The sequence below is a fragment of the Cervus canadensis genome, chromosome 11, assembly GCF_019320065.1.
Source record: "Cervus canadensis isolate Bull #8, Minnesota chromosome 11, ASM1932006v1, whole genome shotgun sequence".
Lineage (NCBI taxonomy): Eukaryota > Metazoa > Chordata > Mammalia > Artiodactyla > Cervidae > Cervus > Cervus canadensis.
This window is the reverse complement of record NC_057396.1, coordinates 45,343,395-45,361,399: the sequence shown is the minus strand read 5'-3', so window position 1 is coordinate 45,361,399 and position 18,005 is coordinate 45,343,395. Positions and strand designations below refer to the sequence as shown.

At 37.4% G+C, this 18,005-nt stretch overlaps 2 protein-coding genes and 1 pseudogene across 2 annotated transcripts; all 3 read left to right on the top strand.

The window, feature by feature from the left end:
• The first annotated feature begins 535 nt into the window (after positions 1 to 535).
• LOC122449305 (olfactory receptor 52J3-like) lies at positions 536 to 1,465 on the top strand. Its single transcript, XM_043480832.1, has one exon. The coding sequence runs from the start codon at positions 536 to 538 to the stop codon at positions 1,463 to 1,465; it is 930 nt and encodes a 309-aa protein (XP_043336767.1).
• Positions 1,466 to 5,666: 4,201 nt separating this feature from the next.
• Positions 5,667 to 14,552, top strand: LOC122449304 (annotated as a pseudogene).
• Positions 14,553 to 15,440: 888 nt separating this feature from the next.
• Positions 15,441 to 16,376, top strand: LOC122450066 (olfactory receptor 52J3). Its single transcript, XM_043482211.1, has one exon. It carries the CDS (start codon positions 15,441 to 15,443, stop codon positions 16,374 to 16,376), a length of 936 nt encoding a protein of 311 aa, XP_043338146.1.
• The last annotated feature ends 1,629 nt before the right edge of the window (positions 16,377 to 18,005 follow it).

Genomic DNA, 18,005 nt, shown 5'->3' with positions numbered 1-18,005 from the left:
TGGGGAATCAGAAGAATTCAGGCTTGAATTGTACAAGCTCCTATATACCTATATCTATAATTTATTTTCATTATGGACCCCTTGAAGGCCTTTTTGAATGCCTCTGTAATGTATTAACTTGTTCTCATGTGTAGTCTTCATGTTTCTAGAGTCACTTACAAGAGTGGATTTCCCCAAATAGAATCACATCCAATTCTCTTTCAAAGTGAATGGCAAGGTCTAATTATTGGCACTCTGCACTGAGCTTTCTGTAAGCCTTCACTTTTGGAATTAGAACTCAATCAACAGGCAGAATAAAAACTGACTATGACTCTGACCTGGTATATTAAATGCTAGGGGGAACTACTCCATACATGTGATTGAATAACAGGCCTACTTACCTAGTAAACATGACATCAACTCTGTGCTGATGAGAGCTAGGAACTGATGAAACAGATCATTCTCCCTCTGATCTCTCTCTCTCCCCCTCCCTTTTTCACTTTTCCTGTTGACAGGAGCAAGAGAACCAGATTCACTTTCTTTGAGAAGTAACAGGATGACCTATCACAATGGAAGCACTTTTCACCCAATCACATTTTTCCTCATTGGAATCCCAGGTCTGGAAGAGGTCCACGGCTGGATCTCCCTGCCTTTCTGCTTTATTTATATAGTGGCTTTACTGGGCAATGTCACAATTCTGCTGGTCATCAAGATGGACCAAACCCTCAGGGAGCCCATGTTCTACTTCCTGGCCATCCTTTCAACAATTGATTTGGCTCTTTCAACAACCTCAGTACCCCGTATGCTGGGTATCTTCTGGTTTAATGCTCATGGGATCAACTTTGGAGCTTGTGTGGCCCAGATGTTCCTGATCCATGCTTTCACTGGCATAGAGGCTGGGGTCCTGGTGGCAATGGCATTTGACCGTTATGTGGCGATCTGTGCTCCACTCCACTACACAGCCATCCTGACATCCCGGGTACTCATGAGCATCACTTTGTACATTGTAATTTTAACAGTCTTGCTTATACTTCCCATGATATATCTCATCTACCGCCTACCTTTTTGCCAGACTCATGTAATAATACCTCATTCCTACTGTGAGCACATGGGAATTGCAAAACTGTCCTGTGGAAACATCCGTGTCAATGGTATTTATGGGCTCATTGTGGTCTCTGTTTTTCTCCTGAATCCAGTCTCTATTGGCATCTCCTATGTGTATATACTCCGGGCTGTTTTCCGTCTGCCGTCCCAAGATGCACGGCTAAGAGCCCTAAGCACATGTGGCTCCCATATTGCTGTCCTCTGTGTTTTCTATATCCCCTCACTCTTCTCTTTCCTCAGCCACCGATTTGGACACAACATACCCCACACTATTCACATTCTTGTTGCCAGCCTCTATTTGTTTATCCCACCATCGCTCAATCCCATCATTTGTGGTGTGAGGACCAAACAAATACGGGAGCGAGTGCTCCATGAGTATTAAAAAATAAAACACCTACCATATTGTTTTACTAAGGATTTTGATCTCTCTAGGAAAATTGGTGTGTTCTTGTCTTAAGAAGTATCCCTTGGTCCTGACCTATTGCTGCCAGATTGCAACACAATTTGGTTTGCTCCTGACTGCTGACTAATGAATTTAGAACTTGTGGAAACTCACTGGAACTTTAGTTCAAAGGTTAATGGGCTGTCCTGAAAAGGAGTTGTGTGACCCCTATTTGTATGTTATCATGCATTGTCCTTGATAACATGAAATTGCTTCTTTTCTGGAGATGATTTACTATACTGTGTGTTTATTGCTCTGTAATTAGAGAAATGTGGTGCTAGAACTTTGACCCTGTTTCCTGTGTCCACTCATTCACTCATTCATTCATTCATGTTTTACTCAATTTGTACTCATTTGTGTTTATTGTATTTCTTCAATGATTCTTATCACTGAGGATAAATCAATGAACCCAACTAACAGGAACATCTACTCTTATGGAGCTTGCGTCCTGTTGTACCCTTAAAAAAAGCCAGGCTCATAGTTTCAATAAAAATTATTACCAACTCTGTATCCTGAAGTGGAAAGGTCTGCCAAACATGTAAAACTCAGTGTAATGATAAGCCAAAACAAACATAAAATTTAAATACAATTTCTCACTAATGTCATCAGTGCCATTCAGGTGATTTTCTCTTTGCACTCAAGCTCATAACGTAAATGTGGTCTTGAGGTTTATTATGTATAGCATTGTTGTCTATGTGATGCATTCTGGACTTCTTCCTATCACTTTATTGCCTGTTTTCTCAGTCTACACTTGACCCTGAAATAGTCCATCCTCAAATCCAAGACCTCTCTTCCTAAGCCCATGATCTATCCCTAATGCCTTCACTGACTTTAACGTACAAATTATCATATACATCTAAGAATAGTCAAATTTTTATGTGACCAATTATTGATTGATTCAATAATAAGATTTTCCAAGACCAAACAATAAGCTTTTGCTTCAAACTTGTTACATTACTATTTTCAAAGAATCATTTTCTTTTTCAGTCTCTTAACAAATAAAACTAAAGTAAAAATATAATAAATATCTTTGTTTCTACAACGCACACATTAATTACTTTTAACACTGCACTCATCTCAGAGATAAAGCTTAATAAGTATGTATAGAGAATTAAAGTTGAAATCATCTTTAACACTGTTTCAATACAGCTTCTCTGTTATTTTTCCAGAGGCAAAATTTATCATGTGTTTTTCTGACATCACAGTACATAAATTTTTAGCTCTACAACCAATCACACTATTTTAATTATTAGTTCATTTAGATTAAAATATTTTGTTTTATAACATTGATTTTATTTACCTATCCATTGATTAATAGGTATTCACATTAATTTCCAACTAGAAATATGCTGCATATTCTTTTGCTTATTTCTATGAACAATTTTTAGATCATTTATCCAGGGTCTATAATTTAATATATAATTGTTGGTCAGCAGGACTGTTAGTAATTAGAACATAATTCTGCTTTCCTTTGTTTTTGATCACTTTTTTAAGTTTCACATTTTCAAACATTTCTTTTTTCTAACTTTCATGCTTCCCTAATTTAACTTTGTTTCCTAACATTAACTGCTGAAGTGTTTGCTTTCTAATCACACTAAATTCTAGCTTTACTAATTTACTACTCTGAACAAAACAAAAAATTCAGGCTTATTTGCTTTTTTCTGTCATGCGACTTTTAGGAATTGCAATTTCAGTGAATTAGCAAAGTGCATCTAACTCCTTGGAACTCCTTTTCTGACCTCCTGGCAGTGCTGTCTCCAGTCTAGCATTTGATCTCAGGAGTAAAGCCAGAGTGAGAATCAGAAGGCTTGGCTGGTTGATAAAATAATACTTCACTTAACATGGATATTCATCAATTTCTTCAAATGGGAGATTTTTAATTCTCTCTATAGAAGTAATCTCCATTCATTTTTCCATAACACTTTGCCATGGGTTCTGTTGTTCCTGTTCCAAGTAGGAAGAAGTGGTGGCAGTGCAGAACAAAGTGGCTTGAATTCACACAGCATCACAATAAGCCTGTGATTGTCTGCTGCACCAAACAAATGAGAACATGCAAAAGAGATACTATCACACATCATGCGTCAGATTGCAGCTTCAAGCAAAACCATGAAGATTAATTGATTCTGAGGATACCAACTCCTCAACCTCCCAGCTATTTCTGAAGATTAGAAACCAAAGACATTTTTTTATGGTTAGAGAGACCCACTCACTGAAATGGAAGGTAGGCTTGAGGTGCCTTGGAAGGCATTCAGAACAATCAGTGCCTACCACAATACATGTATTTTTAAGTGTGTATGAAGTTATAAGCTCATGTGTAAGTGAAGACTGTACAGTATGCTTCTGGAAACTTTAACAGGCTTGTTGAAACATGATACAGGCTCAATATCTCAAAACTGAAAATGTAGGCAGTATCAAGGGACTTCCCTGGTGGCTCAGTGGTAAAGAATCTACCTACCAAGCAAGAAAGGCAAATTTGATCCCTGGGTCAGAAAGATCCCCTGGAGGAGATAACCCATTCCAGTATTATTGCCTGGGAAATCCCATGGACAGAGGAGCCTGGCTACAGTCCATGGGGTCACCAAGTATCAGACAGGAGTTAATGACTGAACACCACCACCACTATAATATACTGAATAATAGCACAGATTTTGGAATCAGACATTTGGGTTCAAATTTTACCTTTGTTGTTCCTAAAATATTCCATAGTTCAATTTTTCCATCTGCATAAACAAATGAGCATAGTATCTATATCATAGGGCTATTGCAAAGACTAAAAAGATGAACAAAATAAAATGCACTTTGAAGATACCTCTTAGGCTTCCCTCACAGTTCAGTTGGTAAAGAATCTGCCTGCAATGCAAGAGACCCCAGTTCGATTCCTGGTTCGGGAAGATCCACTGGAGAAGGCATAGGCTACCCATTCCAGAATTCTTGGGCTTCCCTTGAGGCTTAGCCAATAAAGAATCCGCCTGCAATGTGGGAGACCTGGGTTCGATCCCTGGGTTGGGAAGATCCCCTGGAGAAGGGAAAGGCTACCCTCTCCAGTATTCTGGCCTGAAGAATTCCATGGACTAAGTCCATGGGGTCTCAAAGAGTTGGACACGACTGAGTGGCTTTCACTTTCACTTACTTAATAACACATTAAGTAAAAGCAAACCTAGCTGGGACAATAGGATAAAGGCGCCGATAAGAAGGTCTCATGGGAAAAAAAAAAAAAAAAGTGAAAATGTGGTTGTGTATCTTTAAGACATTTTAGGTTAAAAATAAAAATAAAACGAACAAAAACTAATCTGCACTAAAACTAATTTGCACTAAAGTGCAAATGTTGGTTTGAGTACCCTGTCACCAAGACGTTGGTCTGATATTTTTTGATACCAGGGAATAAGTTTCTTACAATATTTCAGGGCTGACATTCTGTGGCTCATCTTTGTTCTAAGGCTTGCTCCTGGCTTGGTCCTAAGACATCTAACAAGCAATTCCTCAGGAATAGATGCTTCTTCATTTCCAAACAGCAGAAAAAGTGTTATGACCTTGCCTAATTTTTCTCAGTTTATGTTCTAAAATTCGCTCTAACTGAACTTATTAGTTACATGCACAGGATCTCCAAGAAAATGCCATGCTCAAATGTATAGATCTTCAATTATTTTAGAAAATATCTGTGTGTGTGTGTGTGTGTATGTATTATACATATATACATACAAATGCATTTATATGTATATATACATATATATTTCCACTTCATATGATGTATTAAATTTTATATTAACAGGGATTTAACTTTAAGGTTTGTGTGATACAACTGGAAAGAAGAGCTAAAAGAAACATTTAACTTCACACTTTGTAGTCTATGCTTTGTATCTTAAGCCTTGTTAGATTTTTGCTTAAGTAGTATCTAAGATGTCAGCTTAAATGTAATGAAATATAATTTTCACACTCAAAATTAATTTATTTCAGTGAGAATAAGAACTATGTAAATATTAGACTAAAAACTAATGAAAAAAATGTTATAATAATTGAGACTTTCAGACCAAATGTTACAGATTAAATGGCTTGATAGATTTATCAGTATAGCTTATATAGGTCCAAGGTTTACAAAAGTGGTGTTATGAGCTAAATTCTACTTTAATTAACTGCTTAAAACATGACAGGTATTATACTGAGTGCCTGATATCCACTACTTAACTTGTCTACAAAATACCCTATGCTGTTGGTACTATTGTTATTCCTAATTTTCCAGTTGAGGAAACAGACATATAGAGATAATTATTAAATCACTCATAGTTTTATAGTCATACATGGGGAATCTAGTATTTGAATTGAGTCAGATAATTTCCAGGGTTGGCTATGTTACCACTCATCTGTATGACCTCTGACATATACATATGAATAACTATAAAAGGGGAATAACCATGGACAGAGGATAGAGGGTCCAAAGACTGATAGATTGGAATTCCTAAAGCTAAGCATTCAATGAACTGAGATACCTGGTCAATGAAGGGAGACAGGGAGAGCTAAGGCTGAAAATGGAGTCTCCAATGCTAGGTTATTATATTGGAACTTAGAATATGGATTTTATCTAGAAAACAGCAACCCACAGAACTGAATGCAAAATCTTCCTTAGAGGACATGAATATTTCTCTTTATGGCATATACAAATGATAATATCTTTGTTTTAGTCCCACATTCATAACCTTCTCTCTATAAATTCCTATCCATGTTATTTTCTCTCGGGTTTCTCTTTTTCTAAATCATGGCATGAGGGTTTTGTCAACAATTTCAGAGGATTTAATCCCAGGACACTATTAATAAAAGAAAGTGGAATTAACTCATTTTTTCCAAACCTACTGAATTCAAATGTAAGAGGCATGATCTATCCAAGGTGGCTGAGAGCTAATACCTTGATATGATATGCTTGATGCAGTAATCCATTTCAGGTGGGGAATCTTGCAAATTTTAAATGGAGATTATGTATCTTCAAAAATATCTAGATCAAAAGCATTTAAAATCTATTTACAAGAATGGTTATGTATTTGGTTGATAAAGTAAAATTTCTGCTTCTGGAAAGGGTTACAAGGATTGAATGAAATGCATTAAGGAAGCTTGATAAAAGTCTGAGGTAAGCACTGACTTAATATTGAGCATTTATTTCCAGAGATGAACCCAAGTAGGCATCACAAGGTCCAGAAGCCTTGCTCTTGGTCAGCACCCTGACAGTGGCCACTGGCAATTACCTGGAAGTTTCAGTTTTCAAAAAACAGATAAAGTAGCAGTGCGATATACAGCTCTCTTTTCTCCTTCTCTCTATACACACACACACACACACACACACACACACACACACACACACTCCAACTTGGGAATGTATATAACATTCAGTTTATTTTTTCAACCTGATATTGGAAATATTGCGAGATAGGGAAGTATAAAGTTATACTAAAGATAAAAACAGAGGTAGGTACTATTTTATCCCAATCTTGAACAATACTGCCTCAAGTTGAGGACTCAAAAAATTCAATCTGTTTTATAATTTGATTTTATGGGGCTTCTCCTGATTGCTTCTTCATCATTTTCAAGGCATTGCAACAATACCCTTCTCTATTTCCTATAGACAATGACAGAAAGTAACTTTTTTTTCTTATTAAATTTGTTATTCCAGACAGTATTGTGATGCACAAAAATGCCTTCAGTATATCCTTAACAACCTGACTTTCTAGGTTGTTTTCAAGCCACATTTTCAGTGTCTTAATCAGGAGGAGTTAACCTAGTGCATGTTATTTCTGAAGCAGTGATAAAATTAGCAGGTTGCTTCTGTGGAACAGATGTAGAATGAGAAGTTAATGAAGGATTGAAACATACCACTATAAACAATCTCAATCATAACAATCTAGAATGAGCCACTAAGAAATGGAATGGCCTTGGGAAAATAGCAATATCAATGAAAATCTATGCAGGTTTAATGTTATCTTTCTTTTTGGGCTCCTTCGAGTACAGAGGTATGTGACCAGACAATGTCTGCTCTTGGGCAGGCAGCCGCGAATGCCTCTGTCTTTGTTTGTGATAATATATTTTTCTCAAATTTGTTTCTGTCTTTGGGACAGGACAGTGGGTATGATGTTGGAATCTTCTCTGTGTCAGTAATGATGAATGAATCTTTAGAGAATTTTCACATTTTCTAATTATGGAAGTTTTGTGACCATTCATGCCTTTGACTTTATTTTCTCACCTGCCTATCTCCTTTTGGGTTGTGCCTGCATTTTCACATGTGTATCTTTGATTATTCATGTGTCCCTCTTCAGACAAGGACTTCATAAAGGGTATGGGAAATACTAAATTATTCCATACTTCATGCTATGTTTTATAGTTCTGCCATGGATTTGATGCTAAAACTTCTGTGTTAAAAAATAGGATTAAAACTGTATAAAGATTATGTACATTCTTTAAAACTGATCCATTCAAATGAGATTGACTTGATTTACAATTTAAGAGAAACAAACAAACAGATAAGTCCTTCCACATAGGAAACCTTTCCATTTTCACTGTGTATTGAAGCACTTACCTAATCATTTTTATAACCAGTTCTTATTAAATCTCTTTTTTTCCCCTGCTTCTACGAGTGGCAACTTCTCCTACTCTGTGATTTGGAAGGATGTTTTTATCACAATAGGAGCATTTTTCACCCAACCACATTTTTCCTCATTGAAATCCCAGGTCTAGAAGAGGTCCATGGCTGGATCTCCCTGCCTTTCTGCTCTTTATACCTTGTGGCTTTACTGAGCAATGTCACAATTCTGCTGGTCATCAAGATGAACCAGACAATCTGGAGGCCCATGTTCTACTTTCTGGTCATCCTTTCAACAATTGATTTGGCCTTTTTGACAACCTCAGGGCCCCATATGCTGGGTATCTTATGGCTTAATGCTCATGAGATCAGTTTTGGAGCTTGTGTGGCTTAGATGTTCTCTATCCATGCTTTCGCTGGCATAGAGGCTCAAATCCTGGTGGTGATGGCCTTTGACTGCTATGTGACAATTTGCACTCCACTCCACCACATGACCATCTTGACATCCCAGGTGCGTGTGGGCATCACTTTGCACATTATAATGTGTCCAAATCTGCTTACACTTCCCGTGATCTATGTCATCTATTGCTTATGCTTTTGCCAGTTTCATATAATAGTACCTCAAACCTACTGTGAACACATGGGCACTGCAAAACTCTATTGCTTATGCTTTTGCCAGTTTCATATAATAGTACCTCAAACCTACTGTGAACACATGGGCACTGCAAAACTCTCCTGTGGCGATTTCCAGTTCAGTTCAGTTCAGTCGCTGTCAAGCCCAACTCTTTGCAACCCCATGGACTGCAGCATGTTGGACTTCCCTGTTCATCACCAGCTCCTGGAGCCTATACAAACTCATGTCCATTGAGTCAGTAATACCATCCAACCATCTTATCCTCTGTCATCACCGTCTTCTCCTGCCTTCAATCTTTCCCAGTATCAGGGTCTTTTCAAATGAGTCAGTTCTTCACATAAGGTGTCCAAAGTATTGGAGTTTCAGCTTCAGCATCAGTCCTTGCAATGAATACTCATGATTGATCTCCTTTACAATGGACTGGTTCGATCTCCTTGCTGTCCAAGGGACTCTCAAGAGTCCTCTCCAACACCACAGTTCAGAAACATCAATTCTTTGGCGCTCAACTTTCTTTATAGTTCAACTCTCATATCCATACATGACTGGAAGAACCATACTGGAAAAACCATAGTTTTGACTAGACAGACCTTTGCTGACAAAGTAATGTCTCTGCTTTTTAATAAGCTGTCTAGGTTGGTCATAATTTTTCTTTTAAGGAGCAAGTGTCCTTTAATTTCGTGGCGGCTGTCACCATCTGTGGTGATTTTGGAGCCCCCAAAAATAAACTCTCTCACTGTTTCCACTGTTTCCCCATCTATTTGCCATGAAGTGATGGAACTGGATGTCATGATCTTAGTTTTCTGAATGCTGAGTTTTAAACCAACTTTTTCACTTTCCTCTTTCACCTTCATCAAGAGGCTCTTTAGTTCTTCTTTGCTTTCTGCCGTAAGGGTGGTGTCATCTGCATATCTGAAGTTATTGATATTTCTCCTGGCAATCTTGATTCCAGCTTGTGCTTCATCCAGCCCAGTACTTCTTATGATGCACCCTGCATATAAATTAAATAAACAGGGTGACAAATTACAGCCTTGACACACTCCTTTTCTGATTTGGAACCAGTCTGTTGTTCCATGTCCAGCTCTAACTGTTGCTTCTTGACCTGCATACAGATTTCTCAGGAGGCAGGTCAGGTGGTCTGGTATTCCCATCTCTTGAATTTTCCACAGATTGTTGTGATCCACACAGTGGGCTTTGGCATAGTTAATAAAGCAGAAGTAGATATTTTTTCTGGAATTCTCTTGGCTTTTCTATGTTCCAACAGATGTTTGCAATTTGATCCCTGGTTTCTCTGCCTTTTCTAAATCCGGCTTGAGTGCCTTAAAGTTCTTGGTTCACATAATGTTGAAGCCTAACTTGGAGAATTTTGAGCATTACTTTGCTAGTGTGTGTGAGATGAGAGCAATTGTGTGGTGGTTGAACATTCTATGGCATTGCCTTTCTTTGGGATTGGAATGAAAACTGATCTTTCCCAGTTCTGTGGCCACTGCTGAGTTTTCCAAATTTGCTGGCATGTTGAGTGCAGCACTTTCACAGCATCATCTTTTATGATTTGTAATAGCTCAACTGGAATTCCATCACCTCCACTAGCTTTGTTCATAGTGATGCTTTCTAAGGCCCACTTGACTTCACATTCCAGCATGGCTCTAGGTGAGTGAGCACACCATGGTGATTATCTAGGTCGTGAAGGTCTTTTTTGTATAGTTCTTTGTATTCTTGTCATCTCTTCTTAATATCTTCTGCTTCTGTTAGGTCCATACCATTTCTGTTCTTTATTGAGCCCATCTTTGCATGAAATGTCCCCTTGGTATCTCTAATTTTCTTGAAGAGATCTCTAGTTATTCCCATTCTATTGTTCTCCTCTATTTCTTTGCACTGATCACTAAGGAAGGCTTTCTTATCTCTCCTTCCTATTCTTTGAATCCCTGCATTCTTTTTTATTTGTAAGGCCTCCTCAGACAACCATTTTGCCTTTTTGCATTTCTTTTTCTTGTGGATGTCTTGATCACTGCCGACTCTACAATGTCACGAACATTTGTCCATAGTTCTTCAGGCACTCTGTCTATCAGATCTAATCCCTTGAATCTATTTGTCACTTCCACTCTATAATTGTAAGGGATTTTATTTAGGTCCTACCTGAATGGTCTAGCGGTTTTCCCTATTTTCTTTAAGTCTGAATTAGGCAATAAGGCATTCATGATCTGAGCCACAGTCAGCTCCCAGTCTTGTTTTTGCTGACTGTATAGAGCTTCTCCATCTTCTGCTGCAAAGAATATAATCAATTTGATTTTGGTATTGACCTTCTGGTGATGTCTATATGTATTTTCTCTTTTGTTGTTGGAAGAGGTTGTTTGCTATGACCAGTGTGTTCTCTTGGCAAAACTTTGTTAGCCTTTGCCCTGCTTCATTTTGTACTCCAAGGCCAAACTTGGCTGTTAATCCAGGTATCTCTTGACTCTCTACTTTTGCATTCCAGTCACCTATGATGACAATGACATCATTTTTTGTGTGTTAGTTCAAGAAGGTCTTGTAGGTCTTCGTAGAACTGTTCAACTTTCAGTTTCTTCAGCATTAGTGGTTGGGACACAGACTAGGATTACTGCGAAATTTAATGATTTGCCTTGGAAACAAACAGATCATTCTGTCCTTTTCAAGACTGCACCCAAGTACTGAATTTTGAACTCTTTTGTTGATTATGAGGGCTACTCCATTTCTTCTAAGGGATTCTTGCCCATAGTAGTAGATATAATGGTCATCTGAATTAAGTTTGCCCCTTCCAATCCATTTTAGTTCACTGATTCCTAAAATGTCAATGTTCACTCTTGCCATCTCCTGCTTGACCACTTTCAAATTACCATGATTCATGGACCTAATATTCCAGGTTCCTATGCAATATTGTTATTTATAGCATTCGACTTTACTCCCACCATCAGTCACATTTACACCTGGGTATTGTTTTCACTTTGGCTCCATCTCCTCATTCTTTCTGGAGTTATGTCTCCACTATTCTCCAGTAGGATATCAGGCACCACCAACCTGGGGAGTTGATCTTTCAGTGTCATATCTTTTTGCCTTTCCATACAGTTCATGGGGTTCAGAAGGCAAGAATACTGAAGTGGTTTGCCACTCCCTTCTCCAGTGGATCACATTTTGTCAGAAGTCTACACTGTGGCCTGTCCGTCTTAGGTGGCCCTATGCGCTTGGATCATAGTTTCACTGAGTTAGATAAGGCTATGGTCCATGTGATCAGTTTGATTCATTTTCTGTGATTGTGTTTCTCATTCCATCTGCCCTCTGAAGGATAAGGATAAGAGGCTTATGGAAGCTTCCTGATGGGAGAGACTGACTGTAGAGGAAACTGGGTCTTGTTCTGATAGGCAGGGCCATGCTCAGTAAATCTTTACTTACTATCTCTTAGTAACACATTAAGTAAAAGTAGCCCTAACTGGAACAATGGGATAAAGACCTCAGAGAAAATGTATATGACCTTACCTAATGTTTCTCGGGTTTTGTTCTGAAATTAACTCTTACTAAACTTATCGGTTACATGCCCATGATTTCCAAGAAATTGCCATATTTGAATACATGTATATGAAAGTGTTTTAGAATATATATATATATATATACATTTGTAGGCATATATATATATACACTTAAGTATGCACATGCATATACACATATTTGTTTGCACTTCAGATAATATATGAAGTTTTATATTTCCAGAGACTTAACTTTAAGATTTGTATGATATAACTGAAAGACAAGAATCAAAAGAAACATTTAACTTCATTCTTTGTAGCCTATGCTTTATATCTTAAACCTGATCATGCTCTTTCTTAAGTATTATCTAAGATATCTGCTTAAATATAAAGAGATACAACTTTTGCACTCAAATACATTCCAGTCAGAATAAGAACTATGTGTACATCTGACTCAGCACTAATGGAAAAATGTTACAATAAATGAGAACTTTCACCAAATGTTACAGACTGGTGGCATAAGAGATTTCTCAGTATAGTTTACATAGGTCCAGTGTTTACAAAGGTGGTGCTGTGAGCTAAATTTTATTTTAATTAACCACATAAAATATGCCAGGAATCATACTGAGTGCCTGATATCTACTACTTAATTTATCTTCAAAATGCCTTATGTTCTTGGTCCAGTTATCATCCTTAATTTTCCAGCTGAGGAAACTGAGACATAGAGATAATTAGTAAATCACTCATGGTGATATAGCCATACATGGGGAGTCCAGTATTTGAACTGAGTCAGATCAATCCCAGGGTTGGGTATTTTGACCACTCGTCTCTATGGCCTCTGTGACATATATATGAATGACTGTAAAAGGAGAACAATCATGGACAGAGGATAGTGGGTCCAAAGACCCCTAAAGCTAAGCATTCAGTGAACTGAGATACCTGGTCAGTGAAGGGAGACAGGGACAGCTAAGGCTGAAAGTGGAGTCTCCAATGCTAGCTTATTATGTTTGAACTTAGAATATGAATTAAATGCCATTTTGTCTAGAAAACAGCAACCCATAGAATTTGACTATAGAACCTTCCCTAGAGGAACATGAATACTTCTCTCTATGGCATATACAAATAATAATATCTGTGTTTTTGCCCCACATTCATAACTTTCTATAAATCCCTAACCATGTTAATTTCTCTTGGGTTTCTCTTTTTCTAAATCCTAGTCTGAGGGTTTTGTCAGCAATCTCAGAGGAGTTAATCTCAGAGCGTGATTTATAAGAGAAAACTGAACTAACTTATTTTTTCCAAACCTATAAGCAGCTACAACCTTAATATAAAACTTCTCTCTCTAGACTGTATAAAAAAAACAGACACAGAGTTTTACTGTTTGATATTTATCATGTGTCTCTCTTTCTATGGAAAAATGAAGCATCACACATGAATTTTCTTTTTATTTAGGTGTGTACTGAACTCAAATTAAGAGGCATGATCCATCCAGCGTGGCTGAGAACTACTACTTTGATACGATATGCTTGATGCAGTAATCCATTTCAGGTGGGAAATCTGGCAACTTTTAAATAGAGATTGGGTATCTTTAAAAATATCTAAAAGATCAAAGGCATTTAAAATCTACTTACAAGAATAGTTATTTAGTTGGTTGAAAAAGTAAAATTTCTGCTTCTGGAAGAGGTTAATAGGGATTGAATGAAATGCATTTATGAAGCAGGAAGAAAGTCTGAGGTGAACAGTGGCATGTTACTGAGCATTTATTTACAGAGGTGAACCCAAAGTAGGCATCACAATGTCTATAAGGTTTGCTCTTCACCTGCACCCTGACAGGGGCCACTGGCAATTACCTAGAAGTTTCAGTTAAAAAAAAAAACAAAAGCATACATACACATAAAGGAGCATTGCAAAATACACCTGTTCTCTATCTCTCCATCTCTCTTTTTTTCTTTCTCTCACAAACTTCAAAATGTATACATTTATTTTATTCATTCAACCTGATATATTTCCCATGGAAATATGGAGTTATACTAAGGTTAAAAACGGGAGTCTATGCTACTTTATCCTGACCTTGAAGCACTCTGCCTCAAGTTGGGAACCCAGAGAAAGTTTCTTAGCTTCATTATTTGAGTTTATGGTGTTTCTCCTGATTGCTTCTTAATCATTTTGAAGGCATTGCAAAAGTGCTCCTATTTCCTTTAGACAATGATGAAAAGAAATTCTCTCTTCTATTAGATTTTTTTGTTCCACATTTTTTGTGATGCTCAAAAATACCTTCCGCAGATCCATAACGACCTGAAGCCTTTCAGGCTGTCCTCTACCCACACTTCCAATGTCTTAGCCAGGCAGAAGGAGTGAATCGAGTACATGCCAGTTCTGAAGCAGTGATAAAATTATCAGGTTTTCTCAGAGGAGCTGCTGTAGAGTGAACAGTGAATGCAGAATTTGTCACATACCACTAGAAACCAATATATTCATAACAATCGAAAACGAACCACTATTAAATGAAATGACTGAGAAAATAGAGACATCAATGAAAATTTACAGAAGTTTATTATCTTTTTATTATTATCTTTCTTTCAGGGATCTTTCAAGTACAGAGGTATGTGTCCACTTAAGTCTGCTCTTGGGCAGGTATCTCAGAATATCTGTATTTTTTTTTCTTATGATAATATGTATCTCTGATATCTTGCTTCTGTCATTTTACAGAAAACTATGTTTGCTCTTGGAATTTTCTGTATGTCAAAATGACAAATAAATCTTTAGAGAAATTCTGCCTTTTCTAATTGTGGAAGTGTTGTATTCATTCATGCCTATGACTACTTGCTCACCTGTCTATCTCTTTTTGGGTTATGTCTGCATTCTCATATGTGTATCCTTGGTTTTCCATGTGTCCCTCTTCAGAATGGGATTTCAAAAAATATATAGAGAATGTTAAATTATTCCATACTTCATGCTATGGTTTATGTTTTCTATTCTGCCCAGGGCTTGATGATAAACTTTAGATGATTAAAAAAATAGGATTAAATGTTTATAAGGATTACATATTTTGAGACTGGACCATTTAAATGAGTATGGCTTGATTTAGAAAATGAAAAAGAATTAATAGATCTTCCAAAGCAAAATTTTTCATTTTGCATTATATTGAAACACTAAGCTAATCATTTTCATAACCAGTTCTTACTGGAATTTCTTTTTTTCTTCCTCCTTCTAGGAGTGACAACTTCTACTCTGTGACTTGGAAGGATGTTTTATCGCAATAGGAGCATTTTTCACCCAACCACATTTTTCCTCATTGGAATCCCAGGTCTGGAAGAGGTCCACGGCTGGATCTCCCTGCCTTTCTGCTCTGTTTACTTTGTGGCTTTACTGGGCAATGTCACAATTCTGCTGGTCATCAAGACAGAGAAGACCCTCCGGGAGCCCATGTTCTACTTCCTGGCCATCCTTTCAACGATTGATTTGGCCCTTTCAACAACCTCAGTGCCCCGTATGCTGGGTATCTTCTGGTTTGATGCTCATGAGATTAATTTTGGAGCTTGTGTGGCCCAGATGTTCCTGATCCATACTTTTACTGGCATGGAAGCTGAAGTCTTGCTGGCCATGGCCTTTGACCGTTATGTGGCAATCTGTGCTCCACTCCACTACACGACCATTTTGACATCCCGGGTGCTCATGGGCATCAGCATGTGCATTGTAATTCGTCCAGTTCTGCTTACACTTCCCATGATCTATCTCATCTATCGCCTACCATTTTGCCAGGCTTATATAATACCTCATTCCTACTGTGAACACATGGGGATTGCAAAACTGTCCTGTGGAAATATCCGAATTAATGGTATCTATGGACTTTTTGTTGTTTCCTTCTTTGTCCTAAACCTAGTCCTTATTGGCATCTCCTATATTTATATTCTCTGGGCTGTCTTCTGTCTCCCATCCCAACATGCACGACTAAAAGCCCTAAGCACATGTGGGTCCCATATTGGGGTCATCTGTGTTTTCTATATCCCCTCAGTCTTCTCTTTCCTGACCCACCTATTTGGACACAAAATACCTCGCTATATTCATATTCTTGTTGCCAACCTCTATTTGGTTGTCCCACCCTCACTCAACCCCATCATTTATGGTGTAAAGACCAAACAGATATGGGAGCCTGTGCTCCGTGCCTTTATTAAAAAATAAGACACTTACCACATTATTTTATTAAGGATTTGATCTCTCAAGGAAGATATGTGTATTCTTGCTTTAACAAATATCTCCTGGCCCTGACCTATTGCTGCCAGATTGCAACACAAGTTGATTTATTCCTAACTGCTGACTAATGGGTTCTAGGACTTGTGGAAACTTTATTGGAACTTCAGTTCAAAGGTTAATAGGCTGTCTTGAAAGGAAGCTGTTGTGGTCTCTATTTGTATGTCATCATACTTTGTTCTTGATAGCATGAAACTACTTCTCCTCTAGGCAAAGAATGTATTATGTGGTGTGTTTTTAACTCTTTAATTAGAGAAATGTGGTACTGGCACTTTGACCCTGTAGCCTGTGTCCATTCACTCACTCACTCATTCATGCATTCATTTTTTTTATTCTCCTAATTTATATTCATTTTGTGTTTATTGTATGTATTGAATCATTCTTTTCATTGTTGTTGTTCAGCCAGCAAGTTGTGTCCTACTCTTTGTGACGCTATAGACTGCAGCATGCCAGTCCTCCTTGTTCCTCACCATCTCCCAGAGTTTGCCCAAGTTGATGTCCACTGAATCTGTGATTCTTATCATTAAGGATGATAAATGAACCAAAATAAAATGAATGTCTGTTCTTATGGAGCTTGCATTCTCTTGTGCCCTTAAAAAAAGCCAAGTTCATGGGCTTTGGCAACCTATGAACTAAGGAAGGAGACAGGTGATCACCAGGGGATGACTGACTCATATTGCATGTGGCCAGGACTGCTGATCACCTATGCTTTGTCCAGTTAAAAATAAAATCATTACTAAATTTGTAGCTGAAGTGCAAAGGTCTGCCAAATATGTAAAATTCAGAGAATTGGTAGCCAAAACAAACATAAAATTTTAATACTCTTTCTCATTAATACCATCAGTGCCATTTCAGTGAGTTTCTCTCTATACTCAGACCCATAATATAAGGGTGGTATTGTAGTTAAATTACATATAGCATTTCTATCTATGTGATACATGCTGGTCTTTATCACTTCATTGCCTGTTCTCTCAGTCTACATCATAGAATAATCCATCCTCAAGTCCAAGACTTCTCATCTTAAACCCATGATCTATTTCTAGTGTCTTCCTGATTAACATTCAAGTTATCCAATCAATCGATGATTAGTCAATTTCTTCATGACCAAGGACTTTCAACTGATTCTACAATAAGATTTCCTTAGACCAAACAATGGGGTTTTGCAGCATCCAACTTGTCACATTATTTTCTATTGTTAACAAATTATTTTCTTTTTCAGACTTTAAAAAAACTAAAGTAAAAATGTAATAAACATATTTCTTCCTACAACTCATGAATTAATGAGTTTTAGCTCTGCAGTAATCTCAAAGGTAATGCTTGTTAAAGTTGAAATCATCTTTAACACTGTTCCAATAGACCTTCTCTCCTATTTCCCAGAGACAAATTTTATCATGTGTTTTTGACATTACAGTACATGAATTTTTTGCTTTACAACCAATCATGCTATTTTAGTTAGATCATGTTAATTTAGTTAGAAACCTCATTATGTATTTTGTTTAATAGCATTGATTTTATTTACATATTCCTCTATGAATAGACACTGATATTATTTTTTAACTA

Bases quoted from the DNA above. Each gene is read 5' to 3' on its own strand.
- LOC122449305 (XM_043480832.1), top strand. From the start codon at position 536: ATGACCTATCACAATGGAAGCACTTTTCACCCAATCACATTTTTCCTC.
- LOC122450066 (XM_043482211.1), top strand. From the start codon at position 15,441: ATGTTTTATCGCAATAGGAGCATTTTTCACCCAACCACATTTTTCCTC.